Here is a 25,273-nt window from a genome sequence, read left to right as displayed (position 1 = left end):
AGGAGGCCCAGCTTTAGCTGCTTTATCTTTGCTACAATTCACTGAAGTTCTAGCTTCTGCCTTTTGTGAAATACACATTAGTAAAATGAGTCACCCAAAGAATGCAGGACAGTTGACAATTGACAGTGGATTATTTGAAATATAATATCATTGAGGAGTATCTTTAATGAGTTTGTAATGATTACACCATATGGGATTCTCATCCTTACAGATCAGTAGTAAAGAAGGAAGAAAGCTGGGCAGGACATCCCTATGATGCTTTAGAGACTCAGAGATGTCCCTAAGGAAACCTTTGTGCTTTCCCAAGAGCAGATAGTGCATTTAAACAATGCTAGTCTCAAGTCACATGTGTGACACAAACATTTCAAGTTGTGTTTACACATGAGACTTTATCAAGAGGGAATTAAAAGGGCAAAAAGAAGCCAGGAAGTGGTGGCACATTCCTCTAATCCCAGCACTGCAGGGGCAGAGGCAGACACAGAGAGGCAGAGGCAGGATCTCTCTGAGTCTGAATCCAGCCAGCGTGGTCTGCAGACCAAGTTCCAGGACAGCCAATACCACATTAAGAAACCCTATCTCAAAAACAAAAACACAAACAAACACCATAGGTGAAATTATCGTACCAATAGTAAAGGAAGCATTAAAGTATTGACAGGCATAGCAGTTCATGACTATAATGCCACCCCTAAGAAGATGAGGCAAGAGTATCTATAACTGAGCCTTCCAGGCCTAAACAACATGAGCACCTGTGCATGTATACATAAATGTATACATACATGAGGTATACAGTGATATCCTGTCTCAAAAAATCCCAACAACATAAGACAGCAACAACAAAAACAACAAAAGCAAACAGAACTCTGTGACCTCCACAGAGAAGTCACCTGCTTTATTGCAAAGATGGCAAGTTTTACAAGCATATACTTTAGGTATAATTACATAAAGTCGGAAGACAAGATATTTATGTCCAAATGCCACTCCATTAATGAACGGTTTAAAGGTACACAGCGTGTGAAATTAATTTTGAATGTTACTGGTGTCTGCCTCTGAACGTCACAAGTAACACAGCACAGAAAGTAACTTTTCCAATGCCCTCAGTATTCCACAAGCTGATCACAGGAGCACCAATGATGTGACTGCTTTTCCTACAAACACAACTGGAATACCAGTGACTATGCTTTATAAATGTCGTTTAAGGCAATCCTCATAGGAAACAAGGTCAAGATTCATAATTGCACATATCTGTAAGGTCTTACATCGTTGATCACAAGGTGCGCTGCTGTCATAACTCACAAAAAAATAATGGTAGTATTTCAGGAACTGCTTGCTGTCTATGGTAGCAAGCTGCTGAGCTAATCCATGTAAGCTCTTTGGCTGCAGGTCTGCGACACCATAGGCCTGAGTCAAGGTGTACTCCAGGGTCCAATTGGATTCTCCTTTTAGATTGGCTTCTGTCAAGTTCAAGTAATACTGCAACATGTCCTAGAGTCAAGACAGTGACAGACACAGTTCACTTTTCAACACAGAGACTGTGGTACCATACGAAGAGGTCTTATTAAGCTTTCTGTGACATTCTGAACACAAAGTGCCCTTAAAGTCCTTTCGAAAGAAAATCACAATGAACCTGGGTTTAGGAATGTGCATCTGCAATCCCAGCACCTGGTAGGAAAAAGCAAGAGGATCACAGGTCTCAAGAATGCATCAAGTTTTAGGCCAGACTGCATTACTGCATTACATGAGACCCAGTCTTAAAACAAACAAGAAAGGTCGGAAAGCCCTTAAAGAGACAGTAACATGTCACAAACTTTACCTACCTACCCATGTCTGTTGTCCTCCACCTTTAAATAAGGACTCTGTGAGGTATTAACATCAAGTGCATCTCTCATGGCTTTCTGAGAAACATTCTACTAAATAAATGAAAACTTCAAGGACATGTGTATTATACACATGTAGGATCAACGACTGTCCCATCTTACCAGCAGTGTGTAATCACCAGGCTTGTACTGAAACAGACGGACGCCAGGATTGTTGGTCTCTTTTTCTAAAACTCCTTTCACTGGTGTAACAGCAGGTGCCACAAACACAGAATTTATTGGATTACCTAAACAACAACAACAACAGCAACAACAACAAATCAGGTATATACTATAACATTTAATTTAACCATAAAAATATAAACAGCTTAGGTTTAAACAAATATTATGGTCATTGATTAATCATGCCTCAAAGCAGCTATAATGTTACTTTTGAGAAAATAAGGGTATTCAATACCAAAATCAAAGAATTATTACTGATTTTGTTATGCAAATTAATGTTACTATAGTTATATAAATTATCTATAAATCCTAACAATGACTATAGAGTTATACAGAGAAATTATTGACATGGTATTTAAAGTCACTTTTCAATACTTCGGATAAATAGATTGCAAATAGATGACAGATAAGTTATACATAGATTAGATACTTGATGATAGATGACAGCTATATAACCAATAAATGAGAGGTAGATCATTAAAACTGATAACAAGACAGACAGATGACTGACAGACAAATAGATGATAGTGGTGAAAAGGAAATAATAGAGAGTAGACAGATGATAATAAAGAAATACATTGTTGAAAAAGAATGACATGATGAAAGAAACAGTACAGTAAGATCATGATAAATGTTCAATGTACATGATGAGAGAACCAAGATCTGTTGACATAATCTCAACTTTTATATATATTTAACATTTTTTCACAAAAAACAAGTGTACTATAACTTACACACACACATACACACACACACACACACACAAAAGCTAAAAAGCAAACCTGGTCTGTTTTTTAACCTTACTCAAAACAATCTTTCAATCATTATATAATAATTTAACTGGCACAAGCCTTTAATGTCAGCATGTGAAGGACAGAGTCAAGTACATGTAAATTTGAGGCCAGCCTGATCTATACAATAGTAGTCGTAGTTATAATATATTTATATACAATATTTATACATTATATCAATAAATATATATTTATACAATACACAAATATACTATATAATTTATACTGATATAATATATAACATATAAATATATTTATATTACTAAATATAAATTTATATTGTAATAAATATGTTTTGTTGATTTAATAAAAAATATTAAAATTATATTATTTATAAATATGTAGTGTTTATGTTGTAATAATATATAATATAAGCTGTGTTTAAATATAATAAATATATATTTATATACTAAAGTTATAATATAGTTATAATCATTAGTTCCAGAACAGTCAGAGTTATACAGCAAAACTCTATTTCAAAACAAAAAGTGAAAATAAAAATATTTACATATCTAATACATATCTGATTTTAGGGTTGGTCATGGCACAGGCCTTTAACCCATCACTGGGGTAGGCAGTTTATTTTTAAAAAATTGTCAAAATATTGAGGAGCACACACTTGTTTCCCTCTTGTCTATACAAAATCAAACCCTTTTCATTTCTTGCTATCATTTCCTCTGGTTTTCCTTCCTTTCAGTGTGAGTATCAAGGGCAATTGCAAATATGTTGAATGTATTTTATAGCATTGAGCGAATTGTGGTGTGTACTTTAAATTCTTAGAAAAAAGAAATCATATAGATGGAAACTTGAATCTAGCAGGTACATAGTAAACATTAATTCTGCACACTCAAGTGTCTCACAGGAACTTGAAGCGAGCTGAGGGTATCGGGGTTCTGTGCCTGCCCCGCTGACTGAAGCTTATGTTGAAGAAATCCAGGCACATGCCCCATCCTCTGATTTGAGCACTCAGCAAATGACCATATAAGATAAATTAGAAAAGGTAACAGATTTCACTTTTAAACAAAGCTTTAAATGTTTTGGTCAGTAAACCCACTAGGCAGTCACAGTTGCGCTCTAGAAAGGGGGACCGAGATCTGCATGCAGGCCACATTCATTACCGTTTTTATCTGAAAGGACCATAAGGCTGTCTCTATGGGTGTGGCCATAGAACTGTCCGGCAATAACGGAGCTGTATCTTCTGAAAATATCAACCAGTTTCTCATTATAGTACTGCCTCATTGCTGGGGTCTTGGTTGCATAAGGGAGATAGCCCACTGGCACATGTGCTATGACGTATACCTGAAAAAGGAGATAGGAGGAGACACAGGACAATTTACTTGCACATTTATCATTACTAATAAATGATAGCTGGATACCCATGAGGGAACTTATATTAACTAATATTTAGAAAGCAAACATTCTCTCTTTCCTTTTTCTGAGGAAAAAGAAAAAGCTGTGACTGCAACTATGAAGGTTGACATCTCTCTTGACACCTGTCTCATTTATACTGTACTCTTAGAAGGCACAAGAATATTGACTTTGGTCAACTTTTTAAAAACCTTTCATTTTTACAACTTTTGTTATATTCCTGATTCTGCCTCATGCTAAGGAAATGAATTTAGCTTTCCACCAGTCCGTTGCGAATTCTGTTCTATAGAATCTACCTTCTCCTTATTTCGCAGAGAGCTGTTGAGTGTATTTTCCAGCCATTCAAACTGATTTGCTGGGTCTGTCTTGTTCAGGGTCATGATATTTGGGCCATAGTACAAGTTTGTGTTTAGGCTAATGATCCTCAAGTCTGGATTACTTGCAACTTTCTGTGAGTAAAAACCACCTGTAAAAACAAATGTAAAATACACGTTAGGAACACAAACTTACACATATGCAGACACTTGGGAAAGTGAATTCTTAAAGTTAACAGTGTAGCCTGGTATTCTTGTTGCTTGGGGAAGAATCTAAGTTAACTTTTGCTGTCACCTGAGTTTTTGATCTTAACCATTCTCACTGGTGTGAGGTGAAATCTCAGGGTTGTTTTGATTTGCATTTCCCTTATGACTAAAGATGTTGACCATTTCTTTAGGTGTTTCTCAACCATTCAGCACTCCTCAGCTGTGCATTCTTTGTTTAGCTCTGATCCCCATTTTTTAATAGGGTTATTTGTCTCCCTGCAGTCTAACTTCTTGAGTTCTTTGTATATTTTGGATATAAGCCCTCTATCAGTTGTAGGATTGGTAAAGATCTTTTCCCAATCTGTTGGTTGGCGTTTTGTCCTGACAACACTGTCCTTTGCCTTACAGAAGTTTTGCAGTTTTATGAGAGCCCATTTGTTGATTCTTGATCTTAGAGCATAAGCCATTGCTGTTTTGACCCTGGGCTCCAACCTCATAGGTAGCAATGAATAGCCTAGTAAGAGCACCAGTGGAAGGGGAAGCCCTTGGTCCTGCCAAGACTGAACCCCCCAGTGACCAGGATTGTTGGGGGGAGGGCGGTAGTGGGGGGAGTATGGGGAGGGGAACACCCATAGAGGTGGGAGAGGGGTTAGGAGGATGTTGGCCCAGAAACTGGGAAAGGGAATAACAATCGAAATGTAAATAAGAAATATTCAAGTTAATAAAGATGAAAAAAAATGAATCTAAGTTAACATTAACCTGATCACATGTCAGGACCAATATGTAAGATTACGAGGAAAGAATAGTTGCATGCAATATGAATATTAGGGCAGTGGGCAACGGAACTGAATTTTTAAAAGTAACGATTATATTATATAAAACTACAACTGATCAAAATTCAGAGCTATGGAACTCCGCCACAGCACTAACTCACGTACCTAAGGCTCAGGGATCATTATGGGAAATAGGGAAAAAGTACTGAAAGAGTCAGGGGGTCGGGGACTTTGCTGTGAGATTGTGTCTCTGAGAAATATTAGAAAAGCTACACACATGAAGTCTCACCAACGTGATTGCCTAAACCTGACTGAAGGACAGCATAAATAGACATGTGGGCATGGATAGGGAAAAGCTCACACGACATCAACCTTAGACAAAGAACTACAGGGAAACAAAGGAATAATGAGAAGAGGAGAAATAGTCTTCTCCAGACCAAGAGCACACCAACTGGTCATCCAATATCAAATGCCCAGCCCTGGAAACATGCATATACAAGCAGCTTTATACAGACTAAGCAACTTGTATTTATGTCTTTAGGGAGCTATATCACCATCTATCCATCCATCCATCCATTCATCTGTCCATTCATCCATCCACTCACATACATAACAACAAAGAATCTGTGTATTGAAAGACCCAGAAGGGAGACATGCATGAGAGACTTGGGGGTGGGGAGAAGGGAAAGAAGAAATGATGAAATTACATTTTAATCTCAAAAATATTTTTAAAAAATAACAACTTATGCAATAAGCCCTGGCTTTAAATGATAGAATTTAAGATGACAGTTATTGTGGATTATAAAGTCTATAGAAAGAAGATACTCAGGATCTTGCTGCAGACACCCAGTAAAAGCACAAATCCACCCCACCCATGAACCAGTGGAGACAAACACCAAAAGGTTTGTCCCATTCACAGTGAGCTACTCTAATCTTGAGCTTGATTTTTCTGTCCTGTGCCCACTAAGGATCTATTTCCATCATTTAAATCATGACTGATTACAGCTTCTTTAATTTGCATTTTCCCCCCATAGTCATAGCATATTATAATTTTCCCCACAGTAATAGTTGTGCATGTGCATGTGTGCACATGGATGTGCATGTAGAGGCCAGAGGCCTCTATATATGCTATATATCTTGTTTATTGAGACAGGGACTCTCATTGGCCTGGACCTCACCAAACTAGGCTAACTCATCACAAAGACCCAGAGGTCTACCTATATCTACCTCCCAAGAAGTGAAAACAAATTTTTAAGTTAAGTATTTGCATCATACAATGGCACAAAGTAAAACATTCTGCTATAGTTTAGACTTAAATTGTTCCCAAAGACCCTTATGTGTTGAAGTATTGGTCTCAGATGATGCCCATATTCAGAGGCTATTAAACCATAAGGGGACATAAAAGTCAACCTATTGATAAATTAAGTAAGCCATTGGAGGTAGGGACTAGCCAATTACAGGCAGTAGAACATAAGAGGAATGTCTTCAAATGGAATATCTTGTTCACATAGACTCCTGTGGTTTTCTTGCTCTCTTTTTCCCTTCCTCCCTTCCTTCTTCCTTCCCTCTCTAGCTCTCTTACACCTCCCCACCACCCCTTTATGGCTGACAGGTGGTAAGAATATATTCTCTAACAAACCTGTCTATTTAGTGGGTTGGTCTGGTGCTCCTATGTATTCAAATGTTAAATACTATATGTCAAGACCTGGTTGCTACAGGACAAGTAGATCCCCCACAGACACCAGCTATTGTTGTGCAAACCTTGGTCTTCAAGTTAATTGGTCAATGAAAGGCTAAAGCCTGTTGTTGGGCAGTAGAAAGAGATAGTCAGGACTTCTAGGAAGAAGAAAGAAACCCTGGAAAGAAGAAAGAGAAAGAATATTTCTTCAGGAGACCTCAGAGGTAATGTGTACATATGGGCCTGTAAGGTATAGTTAGCCTTGTCAGAATGGTATAGGGGGTTTGGTTAGGTTAAGATGGACTCCTTGAGAGTCTGCCTAGCAAAGGCCTAGGCCTTGAAATGTTGAAAGGTCTCGGTGTGACTATTTGAGGAACTATTTAAGGAATAACTGCCGCCATATTAATTTCCATCATTAATTATTATATAGAGAATATTAGTAATCATTTTTTGCACATCTGCTATGATGTTTTGGCTTTAACAGGGGCCTAAAGTATGTTGGATAGAAGACCATGAATCAATGGATCTTTGAAAGTATAAACTCTTTAAGTGAATCTTTCTCCCTTAAGTTATTTATCTCAGGTATTTTATCACAGTGATGAATGCTTACTAAGCAGTACTATTCCAAAAGGAAAGAATGGCCAAATAAGAAGAAAGGCTCAGACAAAAGCAAGATGGATACCCAGCAGGATAAATACTAAATCCTAACTCTATATCTGACATCTCCTGTGCTGGGCAGTGGGATATCAGCTCCGATTGAGCAGCCCTATGGCCTTCCTGATTGCATGTCACATGAGGCCCAGGCTAGCTATGCTTGCATTCACATCTTCCCTTGGGTGATAGTCCACATTCCTGGCATCTTAAATTTCTGTCCTCTCCTTGTAGCTTCACTCTCAGGAGCTGCCCACAGGAAGGGGAAGGGAGATTCTGCCCAAGGAAGAACTTGCTCTGTACTCTTCATGTTACTTTTCAGAACATTTCAAGGCATGCATGAAAACCTTAGTTATTCTCACTTTACCAGCTGTTCCTTCATAAGCTTTCCTTCTCAATCTATTTTCCAAATACAATCATACACTTTAATTTACATTCCCAACCAAAATTCAGTCTCGTCTTCATGTGGAATATCTTGGTTGAGAATAGAACAGGAAGACAAAGAGTGACTTCACAGGATAAACAGGTTCACACTTGTCCTAAGACCACATTGTGATTGACTTTCATTCACACAAAGTAGGTTCAGAAACTATCTAGAACTGGAAGGCTCAAACAAATGTAGAAGATGTAAGCCTAAACAAGTAATAAAAAGGGAAGCAAAAGTAACTCACTAACCTTTCCTTAAAGTGCTAATAGCTTCTTCATCAAGCCAGGGTTTCCAGAGGTCACTGACAGCACTGTAGACCTTACTGGTGGCTATTGGCAGCTGGTCCTGACCACAAAGAAGACAATCCTAAATTGAAATTCTAAAGACATTTGGATTCATTAATGCAAATATTGCTTCAGTGCTGACTATGTTAGTCCTCTGTAGGCACAAGGGTAAACTTAGTATTTAATGAACTCTTAACTAGCTGGGGGGAAAGAAGACAAAATGCGATAGGCTAATGTTAGGCCATGTTGCCAAATGATACCATAGAGGTGTGAGCACAGAACAAAAACATGCCATGAGAGGAACAAAGACAGCATTTAAGATAAGAATTGAGCAACAATTTCAAGTCGACCTTAAAGCAAAACCATCGGTCTGACACAAACACAGCAGTACAGAGGTATGTGCTATATGCAGACAGAAGCTCATGCTTAGGGCCTGGCCAGGGTTTAGATGTACGATGAGATAAAATAATTGTATTCCAAAGACAATGAAGGCAAGTTTGAGCCTGAGCTGGCAAGACTTGGGTAGCATGCTGAAAGACTGAAGAAAATTCAGCAACTCAATATTTTAATAAAGCCATTTAGAATATTATTATAAAGCTGCACATTTCCTTCAAGATTCAGGTGTGCTTCCTTGAGACCCATTCTTATATGTGACCTCTGTCATAACTTTGACACTACTAGTAGGGAAATCATCTAAGCACTTTTGGAAGCTGAGGTCAGTTTTACCTGTGGCCAGTAGTCATGATTGCCCAGTGCAGGGAAAACCTGGAGGTTTGGAAACAGGTTCTGGACAGTCACTGTCATGTTAGTGATCACCTCTATAACAGAGCCTGTGGACAGTTCACGTACTGGGACATGAGGTGGGCTGTCCCTGAAAAGGAGACAGAAATGTGAAGAACAAAATCTCCAGAGGTATGCAGAACTTGCTGTAGCTGTCGCTGTACATGTCCACAAGTTAAAATTAAAGAGTCAGAGTAGCCAATGGCAATGCTGTACTCACATTCCCAGTTGATCAGTAGACTGAAGCAAAGGATAGTATGAGCCCAGTACTTCAAGATCATTTTTAACTACGGAGCAAAGCACAACCTCAAAAGAGAGTGGAGTGGAACGAGATAAACTGCTCTTCTGTGACAATTCTATTAAAAAGGGGGTTGGGCAGGGAGTAGTACAGGAAATTCCAGCCTTTTTCACTGCCTGGCTGAAGATTTATGAGAAACACCACATGATCTGCAAAATGTAGATTACAGGACCAAAAGCATAGATTCAAATATCAGTTTTACCAACAAGTAACTATAGACAAGTTGTTTAGAATCTCCGTGACTCACTTCCTTGCCTCTAACATGGAAATAATAATTCAGAGATATAAAGATTAGTATAATGAATAATTAATAGTAGTAATATTAATTATATAATTATATGTGTAATGTGTATTATATAATTATATATAAATTAATATAGAGATATAAAAATTAATAGGTTTCAGAATAGAAATTAATACAATACTCCCATACACAGTAAACACCTTATAAGGATAAACAACAATCATTATTTCAGAAACGAGAAATATAGTCCTTACCACAGTTAGTTATCTATAAAATGAAAATTCATAAAATGGTTATCATAGGTTAACATCCATCACTATATTTTGTTCTTACTTATTTAATCAAAAATTATTGTCATATTAACCAATATTACAAGATAGTGATGCAAGTGTGTTATTTATGGAATCATCTCTTGGTGATGACGAACATATTTATAAAGTCTATACTACAAAAAAAGCCTCACAGGATTTCTAAAATTGTTTTTAATCACGAATTTTTTTGACTAATGTGACCTAGTAGTATTACAAAACATTTTATTAATTCTGATAGCTTCAGGTTACTTCGATTATATTCACTTTTCATTCTCCCTCTTAACTTCTCCCAGATTCACACCTACTGCCTTGTTGCCCCAATTTCATGTCCCCTCTTTTTCTTTTTTAACTGACTGAGTCCTAATTTTACTGTCCAAATACTCATTCAGGGGGTCTTACACTGGTGAAGAAGACCTAGCATGTTTTAACACATAATTGATAATGAAATTTAGTACACTCATGAAGACTACCACACTGTAAGTCAGTACTATATAATTAAGAGTTTATTATGTACTTACCCTGTCCATATCATGAAAGATGCTTCTTGTCCTGAATTCTTAATAAAATCAAAGGCTGATAAAATAAGTTGATATGGAGAGTCACACAGGACATCTCCAAAAGGGCCGGGATTGGAGACATTTGCACCTTTAGATGAAGCACAGACTTTGGTATGGTCATCTGTAATGTGGTAAGTAGGGTCTAGATGTAAGTCAGTCACGTGCCAAAATTGCCCTGTTGGTTATAAAAGAAATACTGATAAATTTGTGTTTAGAGTAAGACCAAGACACCTACATGCCTCCTGGCACAATTTCAGTGTTCCTTGCACCATGAAGTAAAGTGTGATTCTCTCCTGTGGGATGAAGATATTTCAAATAGCAGAAGAACATATGACTTACATGTGTGAAAACAACAAGCCCAGAGTTAACATGACTACTCCACCAATCCTGTAGTAAAGATTAGGTGTAGAGGGCCGCTGCCACCACAAGATGGCGCTGGCCTCTGCCGCGCCAGCCGACTTCCTTTCAGGAAGTTAACTGTGTGCGCATGTGCAAGAGTGCCTTCTTGCCAGGTCTTTGCCCACTCCGGGGCATGCCTTATGAGATCATGGGTGAGCGACCAATCAGGTGTGGATGTGCCGCGCTAGGGTGTATTTAAGCCTCGCCATGCGGGTGCGCGGGGCTCTCTTTAAGATTTAATAAAAGTTTGGCTGCCACAAGGATTCGTATGTCCCCACGTGTTTTCTTGCTGGCGAGGTCGCGCATAGGACATTTGGTGCCGAGAACCCGGGATAAAAAACGCCACACCATCACCAGGCGCCAGGAGGGAGTCCTCCGTATGCGGAGAGAATCCAGAAGCGGCAGGAATTGAGGTAAGCTCCGAGAGTCATGATGATTTCCGAATTGTTTGGTCTTGACCTATCGTATTTTTCTCCTTCTGCTGAGGGTGCTGTTGAGGCCTCTATTACATGGTAGTCTGAGGCCGGGAACGGTAGGAATTTGGCAGATGGTTAAGGATTGCTTAGGTAAAGACATTTTTCGTCCTATAATAGTGACAGGCCAAGAGGCCCTGGACGAAATTCAGGAAAGCATGTCAGAAACGGAGCGTAGTGAAAGGTTGCAACGAAAAAATGATACTGATCGATCTCAAGCACCAGGCCCCTCTGCGGTCTTACCACCGTCAGAGGTGATAGTACGGGGAAAGGATGCCCTGGGGACAGTGGCCACCTCAGCTACTGAGGGAGGGACCCCTGCAAAAACTGTGAAGAAACTGAAAGTTATGGATCCTTCGTGGACAAGGCTGGTAATTTTGTTTATTTTTTTCTTTGTGTGGGAAGCCGTTACAGCCGCTAGGACAGGTCAGAGGGTCCTTACAGAGCAACAAGAAAGTATGTCAGAGGGAGAAAAGGTCTCTAAAGAAAAAACGAAAATAAAGGAGATAAAAGGAACACAGTATTTTGGGAGAAAAATTTTGTCTTTGTGCTTGTAAAAGGTGTGATCAGGCTCTATAAGCTTTGCAGAGTCATACTGATTAGGCTTGATAGAGGCAGACTGCCTGAAAATTTATTCTGGAGAATCAAACAAAAGGACATCTCAATGCCCATGCACAGCTTGATGGAGTTAATGTAATTGGGTTGTGAGTGGAAATACTCAGGACTGTGTTTCACTTCCATACCATTGGCGAATGTCAGTCGTGCTGCTCAGATAATATATCTCAGTATCTTACAGGAATTGGGTTTCAACACGTTGATGGACTAGTCCAGGAATTGAGACAATCCATCGTCCATATCGACTCCACTCGAGTGGATAGTCACCGTGAACACCATCTGGTTTTTTCCCTCTTTGTCTATTGTCTGTCCCTGGTGCACCAGGATGTCCCCATGTCTGTCAGTTTATGTCTGTGGTTCTTGCTTCTCGTTGTTTAAATGTTTTATGTTTCATGTTCAAAAGAAAAAATGGTAAAAAGTTTATCTGCTGGTCGTTCACACCTTGACTTGGTTTTAACTCGTTTCAAAAAGGAACAAATGAATAAAAAACAGTTTCAATCAGGCCTTTAGAGCCCTGCACCTGTAGCTAGGAACATAGGTCAGCTGGAGAAGCTGCCCAGAAGCTAAGCGTCTGCACGAGCTGATCTTAAAGGCGCCAGCAGCTTCTCAGCTTCTTTGGTACAAGAGTTGAGAGCTGTTTCTCTTAGAGAAATTCCTGACTTATTATTTGACTCAACAGGTGACAAGGTGCTTCTCTTAAAATCATAGCTAAAAAGGTAAAAATGGTGTTTGGTCTAAATATTAAAGATATGTGTAGCCACTTCAATTTGTTTCTGATTGGTTTTAAATGTGTAAATATGCTCTACTTGCCTTGGTTATGGACTATTGGCTTTCAAGTTATTAGATATGGTTTAAAAGGTATAATATTGGTAACAGAAAGTTGACATAAAGTTGGTAATTTGGATGGAGTCATTTCTAGACAACATGTGGCATGAGCCAACCCAGGGAAACAGGTCTAAATTGAGATAATATTTTTATGGAATTCTTATCCTAGAAACCAGGTTTCTAAAAGAATTTAGGACAATGTCTCTTTGTTGAGTTACTAGAGACTACGCCATCGTGCGTTCATATATAGGAATTGGCAGTCAAACTTTGTAATAGTTTGTTGGAGGTTGAGTTTTGCTTTCCTAGTTGTGGTTTGCCCTGAGGCTATCTGTATTTTAATGCTAATTCCACTGCCCCAAGGACAGCTGCCTAGTCATGTACTCAGAACTCAGGTGACCTTGTGGTTGTGCTCTGGTGTTACAAGGAGAACTTAAGGATTTGATTAAGGATTGCCAGTGTTACATTGACTAACTCAAACTTATTTGTAATTGAGAAAAAATCAAACAGGTAAAATCAAACAGGTAGAGATTGTTACAAGATTTACGAAGGATTGATGAGGTTATGGAACTTGTGAGAACATTACAGTCAGTTTACTTACTCCAACTGCCATTTCAAGATAGATTTAGAGGATTGATTTTGAGTTTTCATTTCGTGAGCCTGCTTATAATTTTAGAGAGCCCATAGAGTGATATCATTAAGAATGGCTAATAGCCTTATATTATGTAATTTTGTTGCTTCTTCAATGTAAGAAGTTAGAACTTAAATCTTTCAATGTATATGGAAATTTTTAATACAAACCTTTGCTCTCAAAATGAGCTTTAATATTTGGGGAGTAGCTGTTACACTACTCCAGAAAAGAATGTTTGAAGCTAATTTTAAGCTTCTAAGGATATGTTAATTGGCTAAGTACCTCACCCTACTAGAGGACTTAGGTCTTTGTTATACACATTGGAGATAAGCTTCAGCTGTGTTAATACAGAGTCGTGGACTAGAGTCATGGAAGTATTTTAAAAAGAAACCTGATAAAACATATCTTATTCCAAACAACAGTTAAATTGGTTATTACAAAATACTGATATTTGGCCTATTACATATACAAATTTTTCAGGCAAAATTGATAATTTTACTCTTTACATGCTTTTGTACTTCCTATATATTTGTGCATACAACCCAAAGGAAATGCGCTTAGTGTATTTATAGGTGGTTCATCTAATGAAAAGGCTACATGTATGATTGGATCACTTGTTTATTCTCTTGAGTTTCTATTGCTTCAACACACATTATTAAATTCCGTGCTTTAGCCACTGTTTTTAAATCAGGCTTTCAATTCACATACTGATAGCCAATGTGTGGCTTGTGGTTCACAATTGATTTCAATTACTTAATGCTTTATTAGAGACAGGTTTTCTACTTAAAATCAGTGAGTGATTTCAGTGTAAATTGTCTGACAACTCACTGTCCTTTCAGTGCTCTGGCTCAGACAACTAAACAAAACCATAGACCCAGCTCTTTAAAAATGGTAATGGAGTTGATAACACACCCTCATGAAAAGAGGAAGACTCCATTTGCTTACTTTCAACTCCCAGCCTCACCCTGCCAGTTCAGGGATTTCTAGTAAGACTGAAATTGGACAATATTTACAAGATTTGACATTTCTAATTAATGCTTATGTTTAGGTAAATAAAGTTTGTGAGGTGCTAGAGAAATGGCTTAGTGGTTAAGAGCACTAAGTACTGTTCCTTTATAGGACATTTAAGAACTCAAACTGGATTGCCTGGGCTCTTAGCAAGGGAGGACAATGATACCAGACAGATTATAGGCCTAACATAGGAACAATTAGTCAAAAAATCTCATTCTTTATATATCCAAAACAATAATGCTGGAGACAATAATTTGGTATACAAGTCAATTTATAAATACAAGTGCTCAGTGTCCTCAATGTAATCCTCGAGGACTTACCTTAAAAAGTAATATCTTTACTATATCTTTATAAATAAAAAGGGGGAGTTATCCCTGTATGCTAAATAATGCTCCCTTTATTTCAATTTTAAAATTTGGATGCCAAAGTTTATGGCACCCTACAACTAGGCATACTTCTGCCTAGGTGAAATAGAAAGATCCACATATTGGCATGATCCTGTCCAGATATTTTATATGGGGAAGAGGGAATGTTTGTGTTTTTTCTACAGGATGCTACAAGAGTGTGCCAGCTGCCTGAGTGGTTGCTGAGACTTGCTGATCCTGGTTACATGAAGATTCAGCTCTCGTGGTTCGGGTCCCTGGAGTCATCCCTCTGCCCTGAGAGGAAGATGAAAGATTCCCCTTCATCCTTTGTCATCGCAGAGATTTTGCCGCTGCTGCATTCAGTGTTACCGCTGCGTGTGTCCCGTCCCACTATGGCCCGCTCTCTGACCCTCTGTGCACTGCTCCTTTCTGGAGAAGACTGGACTCCAGCCGTTGCTGCCCCCTTCATTCCCTGGTGACTCTTGCTGCCTTAACTGGTCATTTTACAGACTGTAGCTTCACAGGAATGCCACCTGCATAAAGCTGCTGTGGATTGGGGAACTCTGCCCTGGTTGTACAGATCTCAGAAATGGTTCCATTGCCTGCTGGTTGTTCCAGAGATCCTGAACTGTCCTGGAAAAGACCTTGACACTTTCACTGCTATTGTAGCAGCCATTACTGCTGCAGACATTGTGTCTGTAGAGTCTGGAGTTATCCTCCCCCAACATATTGTTAGACAAGCACAGTGGGTAAACTTTCTGGAGTAGTTACTAACAATTGGGAATTCTAAATTCTATTATAGGAGCGGCTTGACTACGGCCCTTGGTGGTAGCAGCTGAGGTGAACCAGATGAGGTGCCCGCTACTTATCGGGAGTGGCTCTGTTTGGTGCAGCCCTATGCTGTGGATTAGTGTTCATGCTATGGTTGGTTTGCAAACTCAGATCTCAACAGAAACGTGACAAGGCCGTTATTACTCAAGCACTTGTGGCCATTGTACTAGGGGCCTCCCCTGGAATTTGGTTATCTATGCTCAGGAATTAGTCGGTATCTGAGTTCTCTGCTCTTGCACCCCATGGATCTGTGGATCCATTGCACTGGGATGAGAGAGACTCTCTCTCGGTATCTGAGTTCTCTGCTCTTGCACCCCATGGATCTGTGGATCCATTGCACTGGGATGAGAGAGACTCAATGATCCTTTGATCAGCCCTTCCACATCGCTGAGGTTTCCTCATTGCACGCGATAGGGTGATCATGATTTGTTATAAAATAAATGATTTGTTATAAAATATAAATAATAAGGGGGAGATGTAGAGGGCTGCTGCCACCACAAGATGGCGCTAGCTTCCACTGCACCCTACGTGGAAGGCCAGGATAGCTCCCGCCATTACAAGATGGCGCTGGCCTCCGCTGCGCCAGCCAACTTCCTTTCAGGAAGTTAACTGTGTGCGCATGTGCAAGAGTGCCTTCGTGCCAAGTCTTTGCCCACTCCGGGGCATGCCTTATGAGATCATGGGTGAGCGACCAATCAGGTGTGGATGTGCCGCGCTAGGGTGTATATAAGCCGCGCCATGCGGGCGCGCGGGGTTCTCTTTAAGATTTAATAAAAGTTTGGCTGCTGCAAGGATTCGTATGTCCCCGTGTGTTTTCTTGCTGGCGAGGTCGCACGTGGGACAATTAGGCTGCATAGCAATAAGGTGGGGGCCACCTTTCTGAGAGGGCAATGAGGACATTTAATATTGTATCTCAATAGCAGATCTTCTTGCACAATTAGAGATTCGGCAAATTATTGGCTTTACTCTTGAAGAAAAACAGTGACTTACAGAATCAGAAAATATTTGCCTCAGTTAATTTTTATATGCTTTCTCTTAGTGTTAAAAGAAAAAAACATAGATCCTTAATGTTCCTGACATACATGGGATCTCTGAGATATTCCAAAAAGCTAATTAATCAGAGGTATGACCGTCATACACATGTACTCATTGTTAATATTGTGGGAAGCAGTTCTTCAAAGAGAATCTTCCTGTTAGGCTCAAGAAAAAGCCAAATTTATTTGACAGCAATTCTACTTGGGAATCATTAAGAAATATTACTGCATTGAAAGAATTATTAGAACAAATTGTTTCTTTCACAATGAGTCAGTGTATTATGATAGGTGTGTTATTCAGAAATTTATATATTTGAATATATATAAATAAATATGTGTTCATATATGTTTATATATATTTGTTTTATATTTTCATATTTTATTTCACTTCCATTCATATTATTTATTACTATCATTAACTAATTACATTTATATTATATATTAATTATATTATATATAGTAATTTAATTCTATTAATTATAATTAATGCTAATATTATATAATTACATTATATGTTTATGATTAACATTAACTTAATATATAAATTAATATATAATATGTAATTTAATTACATTAATTATTCTTTACACTATGTATAAATATAGTTGTTTTGAGTTTAGAGTAGAGAAACTAATGCTGGGTATGATTTGAATGAAAAAATATCCCTCATAGCTCAGGTATTTGAATATTTACTCCCCAGTTGGTGGGGAAATCAAGAAACCTTCAGGAGGTGGAGCTTGGTGCAAGAACTGTGTCACAGTGTAAAGTGTTTTGACAGTGCTTAGCCCCAACCTCTCACTGACTTGCATATGTGTTTGAAAACGTGATCACTGAGCTTCCCGTTGCAGCCCCCTGTGCCGCACCCACCTCTCCCAGAAATATAAGGCCAAATAAAAATAAATAAATAAACTCTTCCTTCAAGAAGGCAGCTTGGTCATGGTATTTTGTCATAGCAACTAATACACTGGGTCAAGTAAGGAAGTTGGTGAGATTTGCAGCTTATATGATCTTATATATAAGGGAACCCATATGTTGAAGAACTCTCAAGTTTCCATATATAATTTGCATATAAAGAAAATGAATATGCAGTTTTCCTTTTTTATAGCTGTATTTCTATTTTTTATTAGATACATCTTTATTTACATTTCAAATATTATTCCCTTTCCCAGTTTCCCCATACATAAGCCCCCTACCCCATCCTCCCTCCCCCTTCTTCTATGCAGGTGTTTCCCCTCCCCAACCATACACCCTTCCTGCCCCGACATTCCCCTACACTGTGGGGGGTTGGGGGGGCGTCCAGCCTTAGCATGACCAAGGGCTTCTTCTCCCATTGGTGACCAACAAGGCCATACTCTGATAAATACGCAGCTGGAGCCATGGGACTCTCCATGTGTACTCTAAGTAGTGGTTTAATCCCTGGGAGCTTTAATTGGTTGGTATTTTTGTTCTTATGCAATTGCAAGCCCCTTCTGCCCCTTCAAACCTTTCTCTAACTCCTCCAATGGGAACCCTGCTCTCAGTTGGCTGCTAGCATTCACCTCTTTGTCATTCTGTGGTTGAGGCTACATCAGGCTCAGACAGCTTCATCAGGCTCCTGTCAACATGCACTCTTTGATTTTATCAATATTTTCTAGGTTTGATGGCTGTATATATATGGGCTAGATCCACAGGTGGGCCAGGCTCTGAATGGTCATTGCTTCAGTCTCTGCTCCAAACTTTGTCTTCATATTTCCTCCTATGAATATTTTTATTCCCCCTTTTAAGAAGGACTGAAGCACCTGCACTTTGGTTGTCCTTCTTCCTGAGTTTCAGGTAGTCTGTGGATTGTGTCTTCGGTAATTCAAGCTTTGGGCTAATATCCACTTATCAGTGAGTGCATACAGTGTGTAGTTATTTTTGCTCTTGTTATCGTTGATTGTTTGTTTGTTTTTGTGATTGGGTTACCTCACTCAGGATATTTTCTACTTCCATCCATTTGTCAATGAATTTCATGAAGTCATTGTTTTTGATAGCTGAGTAGTAATCCATTGTGTAGATGTACCACATTTTCTGTATCCATTCCTCTGTTGAAGGACATATGGGTTCTTTCCAGCTTCTGGCTATTATAAATAAGGCTGCTATGAACATAGTGGAGCACGTGTCCTTGTTATATGTTGGAGCATCATTTGGATATATGCCCAGGAGTGGAATCTACAGACTGATTTTCAGAGTAGTTGTACCAGCTTACAATCCCACCAACAATGAAGGAGTGTTTCTCTTTATCCACATCCTTGCCAGCATTGGTTGTCACCTGAACTTTTGATCTTAGACATTCTTACTGGTGTGAGGTGGAATCTCAGGGTTGTTTTGATTTGCATTTCCCTGGTGACTAAAGATGTTGAACATTTCTTTAGGTACTTCTCATCCATTCAATAGTCCTCAGCTGCAAATTCTTTGTTTAGCTTTGTACCACAATTTTAATAGGGTTATTTGATTCTCTGGAGTCTAACTTCTTGAGTTCTTTGTATATTTTAGATATTAGCCCACAGTTTATGTAGGATTTGTAAAGATCTTTTCCCAATCTTTTGGTTGCCATTTTGTCCTAATGACAAAGCCTTACAGAAGCTTTGCAATTTTATGATGTCCCATTTGTCAATTCTTGATCTTAAAGCATAAGTTACTGTTGTTCTATTCACAAAAGACTCATCCCACAGTGGAGAACACCCAGACAGGTGATCCTGGATTGTGTACAGTTAGAGAGGACTGAACACAAGCAAGCATGCATTCTTTATTCTCTCTGTGCTCTAGATTGTGGGTGCTGACTAGATGTTTTACACTCCTGCTCAGACTTTGCAACTCTTGTGCCAGGAAATGTTCCTGAACCCTAAAAGATCACCAAGGAGCCGATTCTGATGCAATCACATTAGGGTCTCTTTATTCAAGCTTAAAAGCCTGGGCTCCCAAACAACCCTGACACAGCAGGATGTTAGAGCCTGAGCCTAGTATTAGGCAACTATTTATGGAGGCAAGAAAGGAGCCTGGTACACATCTGATTGAGGAGTCATTGTGGCCTTTAAAATAATTGGCTGGTGTTGGGAGCCAAACCATAAAGTTAACTTTTGCTTCTTTCCTGATTGGTGGTTGTTTCAGAGGCAGACTTGTAACCTGGAGGTATAGAATTGTTGGGGAATAACCTGGAAACCGGTGTTAGGTACTAGTCTGTTAGTTGAGTTTTTAATCTTAGGTCCAGTTCTCTAAGATGGAGTCTGAATCCAAAAGATTTGGTCTCTCACCAGCAATAATAAACATTTGATATAACATATATAAATGTTTGAGATAAACATTTGATTATAGAGGGTTGGGGATTAAGCTCAGTGGTAGAGCACTTGCCTAGCAAGCACAAGGCCCTGGGTTCGGTCCCCAGCTCCGAAAAAAAGAAAAAAAAAAAACATTTGATTATAGCCTCAGAAATAAAATTAAAACTACAGTGAACTTGCTAAGTAACAAAGATAAGTTATCATTTTGGTGGTCATTTCTTGCCAGCACCGTCATAATTTTATAACAAAGATTTACATGTAAAATGTAGAAGACATGAAATCCGGATGAAAATTGATGTAAACTTGTATATGTGGTCAACTATCAGTACTTAATCACTATTTGAAAATATCAGCCAAGAATAATTTCTTTCATTTTACAAAGCAGAAAATGCCCTAAACTTTATCTTGAGTTCAGATCCACTCTATCTAGCACCCAAAGCAGAGAAAGCAGTTAGATTGGAATTATCGTGCAGGTTGCTATTCCATGGGTTATATAGACTACATCTCGGTTTTGTGTCAACCTATGCTTGTATTATTTGCAGACTGTAAATATACAGTAACTATACAGACAACAGATTGGTGTTAGAATCAGAGAGCCTGACTTCCAACATAAGTGACTAGTACCCAGTAATTAATTTGTCTGTACGTCTTGGCCTGTTTCATCTGTCAGATGGGAATAGTCATGGCAACATTTAAGATGCCATTAAAAGATTTTTTTAAGCCCTTAGAAAGCACATGGCACTGAATAAGTTACATGTTAGTTTTACTATCATTGTTTTATAAAACCTGCAACCTGACATAGAACTTTCCCATTTGCATGTAACCGTTCCATATCATCTAGTACTTATGACATGTTTAGAACTATTTCATAAGCTTTTCCTCATTGTTGTCCAACAAAACAAACAGAAAAATGGAGCACACAGAGGTTAAACCCAAGTCATGTGTCCTAAAGAAAGGGCTGACACTGGTTCAGGGATCACACTTCAGAACCCATTGTTGCCTTTAATCACTGTACAATGCCTTGTACCAAAGTAGATAATAACACGTTGAGGATTAGGGTAAATGAGATTATGAATGGATTAAATTTTCATAATCCAAAACTTGAAATGGATTTAGAGCACATCCCTCTGATAATTCAGTACCTGGTTCACAGAGCTCCAAGAGCAGGAATATGTCTGACGGAGTGGGTCTTTAACAAAGATTCTTGAATTTTATAATTAATGGCAATTAGGCAAAGGCAAGTTTCAGGATTCCCTCTAGATCATTCAACCAAGCAATGAAAGCTGAGCTAGAACCTGTTTTTCCAGATGCCAAAGTGTTATTTCTACCACACCACATTGCTGGATAGACAAATAAGGGGGTAATTAGATTCACTAAAGGCTGGCTCTAAATGAGTCAGAACTTCTGGAGGTTGTACATCCTAATAAAATTGTGTGTGTTTGAGTGTGTGTGTGTGTGTGTGTGTGTGTGTTTGAGTGTGTTTGTGTGTGTGTGTGACTGTGTGTCTGTGTGTGTCTGTGTGTCTGTGTATATGTGGGTTTGTAAGGTCACCAATCAGGTCTGTGACACAGTCAATAGCACACTGAAATCCAAATTTTCTGGTTCAAAGCTCAGAGTTCTTTACCAAAATTGCTTTCTTATTCTCCAGGTAAACTTTCCAAAGATTTCTCAAGATAGGTGTGTCCCAACATGTCTACAGAAGTACTCAAATTTATTTAAAGAGATACTCAAGAAAGGGGATAACATTTGAAATGTAAATAAAAAAAATCCAATAAAAAGACATACTCAAAAATTTAAGGAAAAAACTTCAAAGAATGTTTAATAATTTGTCCCAGCAAACTCAATGAACCACAATTATATGCAATTGTTTAAGTAGGTATTGGTTTATAATTGTTGGTTGCTATGTGCTAAATACACCAGCAGGTGACAGCCTACTAAATCATTTTAAAATGAAGCCAAACATACCCAGGTGAACAACACCAGGGTTGTTGTCCTCTAGCCACAAGGACTTACTTGGCTTGGGGGAAAACTAGGACTGGGAATTTAAACACAGTTAGGCCAGGCTTGGTGGAAGTTGTGGAGGGAAGTGCAAAGGGGGCCAGAGGGTGAGAGGTCATCAAATGGAAACCATGTAAAACAGTCCATGCAATGTGAAACCAGAGTCCACACATCTGATTAGTCTCTCTCCCTTCCCCTACCAAAACAGGAAGATATCAGGAGATTCACATGATCCCCAGCAAAGTTTCATGAACTCTATAAACAAATTAAGTCATTAAAACCAAAAGCGAATTTGCCTGGGGTGCAGCCTGAGACATTTCCAGGTCAAAATCCTAGCAGTCACAAATTTAAGGAGCACAATTCCTGCAATGTAAAAACACAAGGGAGCAGTGTAAATACACATTCTAGGGGCAATTTCTGGTACAAGTGTTATTTGCCAGAATTGACAAACCAGACATACAGTTGTGGCTTGCAAAAGCTTGATAGCTAAGTCGGGTGCACTTCACTCATAAGCAAAGAAAAGGGATTCCCTGGACCCCCATCCAGAGAAGTTCTATGCAGATCAGAGGCAGGTGTCGAAAGAAGACAGATGGCAGAAGGGTTTCAGTTCTGAGCTCAGCTTAAAGTCTCAAAAACAGGTATCTCCCCAAGTCAAAACAGAACCCCCCAACTAGAGCAATTATTTTTATATAGGGAGATGGGGGAGAGGGAGCGTCACTTTAAATTTTAAAACCCACAAGACAACTGTACAGTCTTACTAAACATTCAGTCTGGAAAGGGGTTTTCTAACTTGAGAGAAATTAAGAGTGTTAAACTGTCCCCAGGGACCCATTTCCACCAATCTAGATCCCCCACCCCAACCCCGCTTTTTTTTTTTTTTTGTCTTTTAACCAAGTTAGGAAGCTGCTACTGCCTGGGGATGTTGGGGGGAGAAGGGGACTGAAGGAACTAAGAGAGGACAGGGGTGGGGGTGGGGCAGGCCATGATTACAAAAACAGAGTAATAGGCAGCCGGCTTAGTGTTCAACAGAACTGTTCACACGGCAAGGACCCAAGTGTACCAAGGGGTAGAGAAGGGCTCACAGGCTGTATGGAAGTATGGAAGAGACAAGATCTCCGGAGACCTGAAGAGGCAGAAAAAGGCTCCAACGTCACTGAGCAGAACAGAACAGGACGCTCGGAATAGGACTGAAACTACACTCAGGTGTGGTGACCCTTAGGTCCTCCTCTGCTCTGGGCACACTAGGTGACTCAGGGAAGTGCGCATAGCCAATTCCGAGCTTTCTTTCCCACCAGACAACAACTTCAGACTTTCCTCACCCGGGGACAACCCAGACCCGGGATGTAAACAAACGCCCAGCAGGCGGCTTGATACTGGAGCCTAGGGTGCACCCCCTCCGTGGCTTAGACCCAGTGACCTTGCTGTCTGGCCTTGGGCCACAGACACCAGCGTGGCCGCGTCCTGTGCCCAGCTGCCCACGCACCCTCGCGACTTCGCCGACCCCCTCCACCGTCCCGTGCAATCGATCCACTCACCCACAGCTGGGGCGCCATACGCGGGCGCCAAGGGCACCCCGAGCCCCGGATCGCAGAGCCAGGCAACCAGCAGGCAGCAGAGGAAGTTGCCCGGCAACGCCATGGAGGACACTGCCCTATGAGGCTAGGCCTGAGCTAGGGTGCTGCTGGGCCCCCGCAGGCCCTGGGGGTGGAGAGGAGGCCAGATCCTTTCCTGGGGTTGCCGCCCAGCAGATCACGTGTAATATCAGATTCCCCTGAGCAAGAGTTCGCCTGACCTTCTAGGCTCTACTTTATTTTAATATGCTTCCTTATTTCTTAGGTCAGTAGGAAAGAATGTTCTTGCTCCAACCCCGTACCTGTCAGGAGTGCCAACCTGACAGAACCGGCAGGGAAACCCTGAAGTGTGGTCAAGACATTTGAGTACCAGAATGGGTTTGGATTTCCTCAATTATCTGCACTACCAGGGGATTCATGACAGAAATGTAAACTTCCAAGCCTCAGGCCAGGGTTGATCAACGTAAGGATTAGCTGGACTGGCAGTGTGTGGCTTCACAGTACTCAGATGGATAGGTAGAGTTGGCAAACTATGTCCCAGATTCCCCAAGCTGAACTTTTTCCTTCCCACTACTGAGTTAAGGCACGTCCTCATGCAACATACCTGGTAAATACAGACTGTTGATTTTGTACTCCAAATGAAGTTTTGTAAACTATATTGGCAAAAGAAGACAAAGTCCACAGATTGTGTTTAATATGTATTCTTTCTTTCTTTGTTCTTTCTCTTGGCATCTATGAGAATGTGCTCTCTTTAAAATAAAGCCAATCGTTTTGATTTATAAAACGTGGGGTTTCTTTGAAAGATGCTGACCTCATTAATGGTGGGAACTGTACTGTTTTAAAGAAGCTGTGCTGTGTTAAAAGATCCTGCAAAAATACTATGCTTTAGGTGAAGACCCACATTGTCTTGGGATACCGGGGCCTCTTTAATATTCAATCGCCTTAATTTGTGTATCTAGAATACCATCCTCATGATTATTAAAGTATCTCTAGCAGTAAGATTTATTTGTTTTTCTATTCCTCCAAGCCTAAAGTTAAGAATACTACACATTAAAACCTTATGATTTTACCTACTTAGATTTATATTCTTTCTAACAGGAATATAGTTGGTAAACGTATTATTACTTTCTTTGTTCTGTAACTGTAAGTTTCTATAACCTATTCCATGCCAAAATAATCATTTAGAGAAACTGGAATCTGTGTTCCCAGCCTAGGATCACACATATTTTGGTTTAGGACACATTATTTTTGTATTTTCTTCAGGTTACTTTACCAATATATTTTACAAACATATTTATTTCCCCATCGGAGGGAAAATGTGTGTTATATCTGCATAATTTAATTATTATATCTTATGAAAAGGTTTTTGTTTAATGAACATTAAGTTTCCTTTCAGATCCTGCTAGAACTCCTCCAAGTATTGCTACATCGTTGGTGTGATTCAAAGCAGTTCAAGAACCACGCAAAAAAAAAAAAAAAAAAAAAAAAAACACGTGCTTCCCAGCAGC

General features: G+C 39.5%; 1 protein-coding gene across 1 annotated transcript; it reads right to left on the bottom strand.

Moving 5' to 3' along the window:
* Positions 1-870: 870 nt before the first annotated feature.
* Smpdl3a (sphingomyelin phosphodiesterase, acid-like 3A) lies at positions 871-23,846 on the bottom strand. The gene is made up of 8 exons (NM_001005539.1): positions 23,730-23,846; positions 10,681-10,894; positions 9,256-9,400; positions 8,494-8,590; positions 4,492-4,661; positions 3,946-4,126; positions 1,977-2,101; positions 871-1,482 (listed from the first exon to the last, which is right to left on the bottom strand). The coding sequence occupies exons 1-8, from the start codon at positions 23,830-23,832 to the stop codon at positions 1,180-1,182; spliced, it is 1,338 nt and encodes a 445-aa protein (NP_001005539.1). The 5' UTR covers positions 23,833-23,846; the 3' UTR covers positions 871-1,179.
* Between the last annotated feature and the right edge of the window lie 1,427 nt (positions 23,847-25,273).

The sequence above is a fragment of the Rattus norvegicus genome, chromosome 20, assembly GCF_036323735.1.
Source record: "Rattus norvegicus strain BN/NHsdMcwi chromosome 20, GRCr8, whole genome shotgun sequence".
In the NCBI taxonomy this organism is placed as follows: Eukaryota; Metazoa; Chordata; class Mammalia; order Rodentia; family Muridae; genus Rattus; species Rattus norvegicus.
This window is presented reverse-complemented; position numbering and strand designations above follow the sequence as displayed.